Below are 12,226 nucleotides of genomic sequence, written 5' to 3'. Positions count from 1 at the left end.
TCTTCTTTTTCAAAAAGAATTCTTTATTCCTGTGATAAATGAAACACTTGTTAACATATTCCAACTAATCTTCTGTCTAATTATTTTTTACAAAGATAACGAATACTTCTTTTCTATGATCAAAAAAACACCTGTTGAAATATTTCAACTTTTCTTCCGTCTAATTATTTTTCATGAAAATCAAAAATTTATCCCTTTCTGTGATAGAAAGAAACACTTGTCAACACATTTAAATCTTTTCTCTTCCTAATTATTTTCTACGAAAAACTTATTGTGTTATTTTTTATCGTTGAATTAAAAAAAAATCATTATTATTATGATTATTATTATTATTCTAATTGTTTTAATTGTTTAGTTGATCAACACAACGAAAAAAATATTCTTCGTTTAAATGATAAAAAAGTTGTTAACTTGTTCCAAATTTTAACATACATTCCACTTGTTAACATATTCCAAATTTTGTTTATTTCAAATAGAATTTCTTTGGAGATACACAAATTTTGTTTAAATCGTAGAAGCATCAGATTTTAACCAGCGTCGAACAAATTGAGCTATGACGAGTATATTCGTCAAACATAGAGTATGTGTAATACGAAATTAAGTTGCGATAAAATGACTTTAATTTTTTTATTTCATTGCTTACATTTATTTATTTACTTTAATTAATATAAATATTTTGCATATAACGAAAACAACATGAAAAATTAATTTCTTGTTTTAATTTGATATCAGAGAATGGTATTGAGCAAAGTATGATACAATGCATAATGGAACTTTGCAAGTTGAGCACCAATATCGCGATTCCTTCCGAATATTATTTTTAAAATATTGTGCACGCCTTTGTGTAGGATTAGCTTACGAAGTTGTGGGTGTATAATTCGAAAAATATTTCCCGATTAGACGTGAAGAATCGTTGTTACACTCTGAATTGGACATGATGCAATTGTTTGTTCAATGTATTCTAATAAAAAATTTACTCGTGTAAATTTTTCTTAATTACTTTTACATATTTATAATATCAAGAAATTTAGGCAAACAATATTTATAAAATGAAGAATTTTTTGTTTTAAATAAAGAGAACGAAGCAGATTGGTAAAATAAGAGTCGAGCATACGCACAGATTTGCTTTATAAAGAATATTAGAATATATTTACAATTATTGACGATTGAAGCGTGTCTTTTCAAGATCAACTTCTTCCGCCCTTACAACGTGAGAGTCGAAAAGGATTATATCAATTATTTATAAACATTTATTTGTTCCTTTTATTTCAATGGGCTTAAAAATATTTCAAACATCTTGGAAGTTCACGAATAATCATGAATTAAATTGCAATTTAAACTGTAAATTATCACTATTTATTCATGACGAATATACTCGTCGTAAGATAATATTTTGCACTGTTTTCATAACGAGTATACAAAACAGTTAACTGGAGCGTTTTTTTGAAAGTGATGTAAGTGATGTAAGTCCATTTTCTGTTGTTTCGAGAAAATTAAAGGTTCGCATATTGGTCAATTCAAAAATATTCAATAATTATGTCAAGTCTGACAACGTTTCTATTAATTTATCAATATGCAATTTAATTATATAAGTTTCTTTTAGGCTAATTTAACTAAAAGTAATGTATATTTATGGGCTTCAAATGGATTTACACCACTTTCAAAATTAGTCAATTGTTAAAATCGTTTAATTTCAATTTTGAAAAATGAAATATCACTTAAAATATATCTCATATTAATCCAATTTTGTTTACAAATAATAACAAGAAATAAAATAATCAGTTACTGGTTAAAGGAAAGAACGATTGAGTAAAACTTGGACGGTCCTGAATATGCCGGTAGGGAACGCTACAGTTATAAAACAGTGGTAATATTACGCACGCGCGCAACCCTTACAATTCTAAAGCGGATAAAGTGGCTGTTGGTGTGGCGGGAGTGCCAGTCGCTATGCGCTTATATGTGAATACGTTAAGTGCCTTTTCCCATTGATCATTTCTTTCTCTCTCTCTCTCTTTTTATTTTCTTATATTAACATTTTCTGTCTCTTTCAGTCGCACGTATACTCAATCACTCACAGTTATTCGTGTGTTCATTTCCGCGTGATCGAAGCTAATTTATGCGTCCTCGATTCTAAATTATCATCGTTATTACGATTAAGGATTAAATCAGTAAAAAGAAAAAGAAATATAATCTATTCTTTTTTTATAACTCGTAACGCATGTGCTTTTATGCGATGGACGAAGATTATATTAAGGAATTTTCATACGTAAGTTGAATAATACAAATTTTTTATTTATTCTAATTCTTAGATTCTTTTTTTTATACGTAAAATTAGTATTATTAATTGGTGGCGATAACGTTTCATATCGATCAAAATTAAAATTAGGTTTTGGTAATTTTGCTTTCATACATTCGCCAAGATTTTTACGTTATTATTACGATCGTTACAATATTGTTAATTCATATGTCACGTAGATCAATTTTTTTTAGTACTTGTATAAATATTTCTTTTTCCTTAAAGATCGAAGAAACGATCGAAAGATTTGTGATTTTGCGATCTCTCGCAGAATGGACGTAAGTTCATTAATACCAGCTGGACTACAAAGTGGACAGCATAATTTACCGGAAACACCGTTACCCGGTTACAATAAGTTTTCGGAAAATTTACGAAAATTTACGCCACAGGCGATACAGTGTGCCATTTTTTGCGGTGGATCCAGATGCAAGTATGAAAATCCGAAAGCATGGCCACCGGTTCATATGGCGATACAAAACATCTTTTCGCACTGGTAAGATTATTCTATTATATTTATTTTTTTTTTTTATATAATCTTTATATAAAGTAAATTAAAAATTAAAATATATAAAATCGTCGTTTCTTATCGATTTATTTTTTTTTAAATTTTGCATATAGTCGAGGTTTTATGTTAATCACGGTTTGTGTCAGTGCATGGATCGATACCTTTGAACGAGAAATATTTATGAACTGCAAATTTGTAATTTATGGTGATTTATATGTTCCGGTACACGTGTATCGATGTTTTTACGTACACGACGTTCCCTCGTATTTTATAATTAAAAAATCTTTACTTTTATTACAACGTATTTTTAACCTAATGTTCAATGACATAATAAAGTAACAGAATTGGAAATAATTTTAAAATTATAACGAAATAATGTACGAAAAATTAAATGCTGATATTTTATTGAAAATGCCACAAACAATTTTTGTATTAAATTTTTATTAATTTAATAATTTAAATAAATATAAAATAATACGTGAAAGTGTTAACAAGTTTTTAATTTAGGAGTAAAAAAAAATTTTTCTACGTTCAAACTTACTTTTATTTACAAGAAAAGATAAAAATTTTTCTTCGTTTGAGGCTCGAAAATTTTCAACCCACCCTTGTGTGTACAAAAGATAACATAAACATTGACATTATGTATTAGGGTGACAGATGACGTTTTAGCCATGGCACGGCCAAGTACTAGTCAAATAATCGAGAGAAACATAATTGGCCAATTCCAAAGGTGGAGTATAAAGACCATAATAAACTTACAAACGCCAGGTGAACATGCAAGTTGCGGGGGATCGCTTGAAAAGAGTGGCTTCACCTACGATCCTAATATTTTTATGAAAAACAACAGTACGTATACAAAATGATTTAATATATTTCATTTTTATCTTATCTTATCTAATCAAATACTTCGTAAAAAAGGGTCAGATAAAAATTATTTTCCTCAAAATAATTCAAAACAACTTATTTTTTATTTACATACTATTTATTAATTAATATTCCACATTTGTTCACATATATTGTTTAAATTGATGTCCATCAAATTCAATACGTAAATCATATCATTTAATTACCGATTTATTCCAACATATGATAAAACACAGCAAAAAATTGATGTTCTAGTTCTGAATTGACTGTTCTCTATCAACTGTTGTAATTGGCTAAACTTTTACCTAATCCTGTATAAAAAAAATATTCTTCTATGTCGTTTCTTCATTCAAGGATTAATTCGATCAGATTTATTATTCACGAAGAACTAACTTTCAACCTTCCAAACGATATTCTTTATTTTATATTTCAAATAATTTACGATATCCAATCTTATCTTCCCTAAATCTTCGTATAATGGGAAATAGTTTCCTAGGATCTTCAAACGTAATAAAATTTATTGTCAAGTTTAGTGAATCATCGAGACGACGATTGTTACGAAGTTACACGCGATTATAATTAACTGACTAATAATAATTAACATATAAAACTACGATACATATAAAAATACGAAGGTGGATTGAAAAATCTTAAGCCTATAGCATAAAAATAATTTATTTTTAATTTAAAATAAACATTTTCTTTTTCTTTCAAAATAAAACATTTTCCAATCTATCCTCGCATGTTAAAATATATATTTATTTTTCAAATGATTTCGTATCTATAAAAACAAATAGGTAACGTTGTACAAACATATCGCATTTATGTGATGGAAATCGGAATATTTAATGTTGTAGATAAAAATCAGTGATACACATACCTACAATGTGAATACGGAAGGAGATGAATAATTGTAGGTTAAAATTGGTAGGAAAGTAGTTTGGGCTAACGTTTCGCCATAAAACGGGGTTGGTCGTGATAGCGACGAGTAGGGGGTAGTAGGTTGTCCTTGTTAAACAGGTAGAGCCTGGTAGGAAGGAAGAACCGACTGTGTTCCTTGATTCTAACAACTAGATTGAACAAGTTCGGCGCTGGAACATGCAATGCAGCAAAACCATTTACCTATATATACATATACATACACATACACATGTACATACGTGTATACGTTAAATAAAAAGCGAAAACATTAACGGTATTGTTTTAATCATAGCTTGGTTTACTTGAACATTTTGTTGAAATTTTTTTATTATTGGGATTTAATGTGATTTTTTTCTATTATTAATCTTGCAGTTTATTATTACAATTTTGCGCTAAAGGATTATGGCGAAGCAACGATGGGAAAACTTTTGGACATGGTCAAGGTCGTAGCCTTTGCCGTGCAAGAAGGAAGAGTGGCAATTCACTGTCATGCTGGTAAATCGATTTCTCTCTTTCATCTAATTTCTACCTACTGCAAAATAATATTGACTTAGGGCGTGTTATTCTTAGATAACAAAATTATTTTTTTTATTCACATCATTTGATCGGTTCGGTAATGTTTAAGCAAAATAATTGTATAAATGTTTTCATAATTGTATAAATCACTTATATAAAATTATGAAGTATAAGTTAGAAATTTCATTTCATTTATAAAGAGTATTTTACATATCGTAGGTTTACAAAAAACATGAGATGAATTCTATATAAATTTATTTGAATGTTTCAAAATTGTATTTTAAATGAAATTTTGTAAACGTATAGCGTGTTCATAATGTTTTCGGCTTTTTAAATAATTCATAGATTTATCGGCTGACAGAAAGATAATATAAGTCTAATAGACTGTAGTAACCTTATCTATCATCTAATTTCGTAAACGGTGAGAAGCGTGACTTTTAAAAGCTGATTAAGTGTTCTCGATTCGATAAATAAACTTGATTTGTAGGTGTTGCAAGATTAATCATACAATAAATCTTTCGAACAAAATATCGAACTAAGTACATTTTCATTTTTTCTATACACTTAAACACACGTATCGATTAGTTTATCGTCGATAAAATTGATTAACTAACTAGATAAATAAACAAATAAATATATATAAATAGTAGAAATTTTATTTGATAAACTAGAGAAGAATATTTCTGATTTAAGTATGGACATATATTATATTTGATAAATATAATCTGGAACCCGCATAAATTAATAAATAAATATATAAATAAATATAAACACATATAAATGATAGAAATTTAATTCGATAAATTAAAGATGGATATTTGTGATTTAGGTATAGACACATATTATACTTGATACAAATAATCTAGAACCCGCATTATTTTTTCTATTTCATTAATCGTAGAAGTTTTCTATAATATATCGTTTAACGTGCGGTTAAATTACGTCCTAGTACGTAGATTCCGTGTCCGCAATCGTCTGGTACTACCCGCTAGTACAAAGTGGTATTTAAAAGAAGGACATTGACTTTCGACCTTTCACTGTCAGTGGCATACCTACGGATATAGAATCTCACTATGGGAAATGTAAAGCTTATCAGCCACGAGTATTAAAAAACTTTTTTTATCTTATTTCTTACTAGCATTTGAAATTCACTTTAAAATCTCTTGATATTGAAAATTCTTATTCGATAAAAAATTAAATTTAATGTAAAAAAATTCAAACGTACGTAAAAAAAGTGAAAATAATTGTTTTATACGGAAATATTTATGTGTATTTATTATATGGGAATGGTAATAGTGAATTTTTGAGGGAAAATAATAAGCAAAATGGGAGATATAATAGACATAAATCTATGTCATAGTCACCTGCTATGCTTACCTATATCATAACCATTTTGTTAAACGCGGAAGTATACTAGTCGTGATAATGGTTTCCGTTTCCGTTCGGAACACAACGACACGAGCCTGTTATTTATAGCATCAATTAGACACGTGGACAATAAAACTAATTGATACTATTTTCGACTCTACTGCTGACAAACATCTACGAACACTAATAGACGAATCTCACACCTACAAAAAATTAATTTCAAAATAAAAAAAAAATATTATTGTTCATTAAATTTTATGTTCATTTAGTATTTTTTCTTTTCTTGAATTTCATTGTTAAATTTTTAATGAGAATAAATATTTTGTTCTTTCCTTTATTCTGTAGGCTTAGGTAGAACAGGTGTTTTGATCGCATGTTATTTAATTTATAATCTACGAGTGAGAGCAAACGATGCCATAAGATTCGTTCGTATGAAACGACCATGCGCTATTCAGACACGAGGACAAATCATTTGTGTTCAAGAATTTGAACATTTCGTCTTACCACAAATGATAGTTTATCCATTGAACAGTATGATCGGTGATAAAAAAGCATGTAGCCTTCAGTCATATCTAAAACGACAGAATAACGTCTTACATGGTTATGAACAACGTACTTTTAAACATATACCTAAGGTTTTTCATTTTAATTAATTTATTAGAAACATAAATATTGAATTAGATGAAAATTTAATCATGTTTTTTGTTTTTTTATTAATAGATTGTTTTCACTATCTGTGAACGTATTCTACAGCTTTGCGATTGTCAGGAAGATAATTCCCCTTGCGAAATCGAATATAAAGTTTCTAGTACACCGTTCACACGAAAATTTATTTCACACATATTAGAAAAATTACGAGAAAATGGAGGAAATATTAGACATTCTTATTCGTGGACAGAATCCCTTGCTGACTCATCTCTCAATTATTCGGGTACGTAATCACACACACACACACACACAAAATCTAATTTAATATAATTTTATTATTATTTTTTATTCTTTATATTATATTTTGGACAAATAATTTTATTGGAGTGTCTAGAAAGTAAGTGTGGAATTTTATATTCAAATAAATAATAGTAGTATCTTTTATATAAAAAAATTCCAACACTCCTTCCTGTAAAACTCAAATATTTTAAATAATTATTTAGAAAAAATATGGGAATAATTATTAACGATTACCTTATCGCAAACAAATGATTTTAACAATCAATCATGATTAAACAATATGTTTTAGCCTCAACAAAAGCTAGAGCAGGTAGCAGTGAAGGATCATCACGTGATACTGCAGATGATATTGGAAGATTGAGTGACGTGTTTTGTACTTCACCTGACACACCTTCCTGCGATTCAGCTTATACAGGTACTCGTAAAAAAATTCCTTTCAAGATATAATCATATATATCCAATCAAATATTAGAAAGTTCATATTTTAATTGATAATCGTGTAGGTTTGGACGATAGTTGCGTCGACGATGTTTTGGCTGATGGAATTCACGGACAGGATCTTATTGATAACGATTGTTACAAAGAGATACAATCACAAATTGATCTAAAGGTTGCCGCGAGCAAAGAAATCTTTCGAAAGATTAATATAGATGAAGTTGTTAAAGCTTTGATAAAAGATTCGACAAATTTGTCCGATAAAACTAAAAAATTCTTACTGCAATATCAGGTAAATTAATGAAACAATTTAATTTATTAACAAAAGTCATTCAAATAAATTTACAGTTCGTATAAATTTAAATAATAATATTAATAATAATTAATTATGATAAATTTTAGGTGGATTTAAACAATCGATGTACAGCATGGCAACGTTTAGAACTCGAAACAGATCTCGATATTCTTTTTGGTTTACTTTTTGAATGGTTGGAGACATTGAAAAATCCTATTCTCGATTTGGATAGTCTCAGTTACATTGTCGTTTGGAGTTCGAAACCAGAAAGGTGTTTCGAGAAGATAGCTGGTTCGAGTAGATATATTTTGGAATATCTTTTAAGATTCATTTCTCGTTTAAGACCATTGACAGGAGAAAGTCAAAGTCTCGTGACGAGAAGATTCGTTGGTGCCATGACCCAGCAAACTGTTTGGATAAAAGATTCTTTTCGACCTTCGAGTAAATCGATTGTTTACATTTTTAGCATATTTTTTTTAAATTAACTTGCGTGTTACTTCTCTTTAGTTTCTAATATTATATACGTTGGTACATGCATGAAAGTGTCGGTTAACACATAGGATAAAAAATAATGAGAAATTTATTGATTAACTTTTTTATTACTCTTTTACTTTTTCACTGTTATTAGTAATAGTAATATTAAGTTCTAACCGAGAAAACAAGTATAAAAAAAGAAACGATAAAATTGTATAGGAACGTTTATATTAATAAAGGAAAAATTGCATTCAGTGAGATAATTTGTTGCAGATAAAAATTTTCCGAAGTTACGACGCGGCACTGCTGGAAAGATAAATGAATTTTTTATACGAGCGATGAACTTGATAGAAGAAATTAATACGCAAGAAATGAGCAGACCTTCGTGGATCTCCAAGTGGGAACTAGTATCGAGACAATTAAATAAATTGGATGAGGGAGAAAAAGAGAAATGAGAAGGAAATTTAAATTATTTTAATTCGAATGGTAACAAAAAATTTGTTGATAATTTTCTTTCTGTAATTTATTAATCCTTTCACTTAAGCAAGCTTGTGAAATAATGTTGAAAAGGAGAAATTAGCACGTATTACTTCAATTCATAACCATATACGGATATTTTCTTTAAAATATTTTAATGTATCACTTTGTGTAAATGTCTGACTTGTAATTTTTCAAATATTATGTTTTTATAAATAAGTAAAATAATAACAAACTCATAGACATACAAATAAATTTTTTAAAAGTATCTTTAATTTTTTAATTTTAAGAATAGAAAATTCCTAGTTTATTGACCGTACTTTGTAATAGTTGATTCCTGTCTTATTGATTGACGGTAATTGTTTCATTGACTTAAAATAAAGATTTTGACAGCGTAAAAAAGTTAGCATAGAACCACCAGAACTAAGAAAAATGAAGATATACATTTAATTGCTCGCTATTTGCTAATTCGAAATCCATATGTTTTAAAATTTTTTATTAATTATTTAATTAGTTATTGATTAAAAATAAAAAAACGTCATGAAGAGGTTATATGTTATGCGCATGCGCAACAACAAATTCAAGGTGCAAGCGCACTTTGAAAAAAATAAAAGTAAGGTTGGTAAACCTGCAGGGGATATATTTAAAGTTTTGATTAATACTTAAAGATATTTTAGATTACGAATTATATCATTCTACTCTTCCGCAACAAGCTTTATGCTAAATATACAGAAATGTCTCTTATAGGCCATTGTTACTTCAAAATAACAGAACTGTATCATAAAAAAAGTAACAAAATGATATTTGAATTGAATTTGTTTACAATTTATTTAGCGACAATTATCGCTTAGAACAAAATTTATATCAATCAGTTATCAATGATATACGTGTTTATTTAACCTTATAACATTTCAAGACCATTATAAAAAGCAATCTATTATTAGTTAAGGTATGACAGCTTTTCTTAGTTATTTTTTAAGACAGAATTAAAAACTATATTTTTGAAGTCATATAAGTATGTTTATTTAAAAAAAGGAACACTTCTTTTAACCTATATGATGGGTATGTTCTGATATAAAAACGAAATAGAACACGGGCGCTCTCTTATTTTTATATCCGATTTGTATACATGGAGTTCGTGTTCCTTATATAGTCTCCGTGGTTGTTCCTTTGGAAATCAACTTCAAATATATCCCCTGCAGGTTTACCAACTTTACTTTTATTTTTTTTCAAAGTGCGCTTGCACCTTGAATTTGTGGTTGCGTATGCGCATAACATATAACCTCTTCATGACGTTTTTTGATTTTTAATTATTAATAACTAATTAAATAATTAATTAATAAAGTTAAAAGTTATGTATTTTAAATAAACATTTTATTAGCAAATTAGTGCACTTATTCATTTTTTTCTGCTGTGGCCAACTACATTGCTTTCCTGAGAAATAACAAAAAAAATTTTCAAATTTTCAATTATCAGTAACTAATTAAATAATTAATAAAAAATTTTGAAACATATGGATTTCGAATTAGCTTCTAGCCAGCAATTAAATGTATATTTTCATGTTTCTTAGTTCTGGTGGTTATTATTGATTACGAAAACGTTGTTTATCGTTACTCAGATGATGAATTCAAAAGTCATTTCAGGTAAATGATTATCTATCGCATACCTATAACATTGTAGATTATGGAAATTTATCTTATGTAAATCTTTGTTATTTTTTCTAGACTTTCAAGAAATACATTTAATTATTTACATGAATTAATACAAGAAGATTTAGTTCGGCATGTTTCTGGATGTCCTACGATTCCTTCCCATCATCAATTGATGATAGCCCTTTGGAAAATGGCTACAACAGATTCTTACAGGTCTCATAATTTTAGAAATAAACTATTTTGTCGAATGTAGCACAGTTCAGAAGTATGTGATTAAACTTTTGCTTTTTAATTTTATGGTAGGTCCGTCTGTGACAGATTTAACGTAGGACGAGCTACTGCCGTAAGGGCTGTACGTCGAGTTTGTCATGCTTTATTTAAAAGAGCCTCAAGATTTATACAATGGCCTACGGGGGATCATGCTATTGAAGTAATGCGCGGATTTGAGAGAGCAAGTGGTTTTCCTAAAACAATAGGAGCCATCGATGGAACTCACATTCGTATAAATGCGCCCAAACAGAATCCAGTAGATTATATCAATCGGAAAGGATTCCATTCTATTCAGCTACAAGTATTTAATAACTGTTATATTTAAGTATATTAATTTTGGTATATAATTAAAATAGATTTTCAAAGAGTTAAATTTTTTTTGTAGTTGGTATGTGATCACAAAGCTCTGATAACCCATTGTTATGCTGGAAATCCAGGGTCTGTTCATGATCAACGAGTTTTTCGTTTGTCAGAAGTTGCAGATTACTTGAACGATGATGATGCATTCCCTGAAGACAGTCATATTCTGGGCGATTCTGCATATGAAATACATCAGCACTTACTCATTCCTTATCGAGATAATGGACATTTAAGTGAGAAACAGAAAAAATACAATTATCGTCAATCAGCTGCTCGGGTTACTGTTGAAAGATGCATCGGATTATTGAAAGAACGAATGAGGAGCTTATTACATTGTCTCCCAATGACTAGAGTAGATTTAATGGCAGAGTATATCGTTGCGTGTTGCGTAATTCATAATATTTGTACTTTACGAGAAGATGAAATAAGTGTTATCACTATACCCGACCCTAATAACGAAAATACTGGTAACAATTTACGCGAAATTAGACATAATGCAGGAATTTTGAAAAGAGATGTTATTATGTGAATTCTTTGAAATAATTATGATGATTAATTGTTAACTATGTTTTCAGTCTTGATAATAATTACTTATCACTTTGAATCATGGGAATCTAATGTAAATTTATTTAGCAGTTGAAAATTATCAAAGAAAAAAAATACTTTCACTGAATATGAAAATTTCGAAATTTCTAAACTATTTGTAAATACTATAATCTCAAGCTAATAAAAAAATTAAACATATTATTAGATCATATATAATAACACACACATGTAATATACTACAAGAATTGTACAAAATCAAAATTCCTAAAAATTAAACTTTATTAATTATAAAAACATTA

General features: G+C 28.4%; 2 protein-coding genes across 2 annotated transcripts; both read left to right on the top strand.

Annotated features, from left to right (window-relative positions):
• The first annotated feature begins 1,945 nt into the window (after nucleotides 1–1,945).
• LOC122519606 (protein tyrosine phosphatase domain-containing protein 1-like) lies at nucleotides 1,946–9,277 on the top strand. Its single transcript, XM_043639178.1, has 10 exons — nucleotides 1,946–2,266; nucleotides 2,568–2,789; nucleotides 3,451–3,647; nucleotides 4,959–5,081; nucleotides 6,816–7,105; nucleotides 7,191–7,401; nucleotides 7,708–7,833; nucleotides 7,922–8,145; nucleotides 8,256–8,589; nucleotides 8,896–9,277. The coding sequence occupies exons 1-10, from the start codon at nucleotides 2,229–2,231 to the stop codon at nucleotides 9,075–9,077; spliced, it is 1,947 nt and encodes a 648-aa protein (XP_043495113.1). The 5' UTR covers nucleotides 1,946–2,228; the 3' UTR covers nucleotides 9,078–9,277.
• A 1,376-nt stretch (nucleotides 9,278–10,653) lies between these two features.
• On the top strand, nucleotides 10,654–12,224 carry LOC122519755 (putative nuclease HARBI1). The gene is made up of 4 exons (XM_043639431.1): nucleotides 10,654–10,742; nucleotides 10,824–10,964; nucleotides 11,055–11,322; nucleotides 11,407–12,224. The coding sequence occupies exons 2-4, from the start codon at nucleotides 10,924–10,926 to the stop codon at nucleotides 11,908–11,910; spliced, it is 813 nt and encodes a 270-aa protein (XP_043495366.1). The 5' UTR covers nucleotides 10,654–10,742; nucleotides 10,824–10,923; the 3' UTR covers nucleotides 11,911–12,224.
• Nucleotides 12,225–12,226: the final 2 nt, after the last annotated feature.

The sequence above is a fragment of the Polistes fuscatus genome, unplaced genomic scaffold (genome assembly GCF_010416935.1).
Source record: "Polistes fuscatus isolate 324 unplaced genomic scaffold, CU_Pfus_HIC Scaffold3, whole genome shotgun sequence".
In the NCBI taxonomy this organism is placed as follows: Eukaryota; Metazoa; Arthropoda; class Insecta; order Hymenoptera; family Vespidae; genus Polistes; species Polistes fuscatus.
This window is presented reverse-complemented; position numbering and strand designations above follow the sequence as displayed.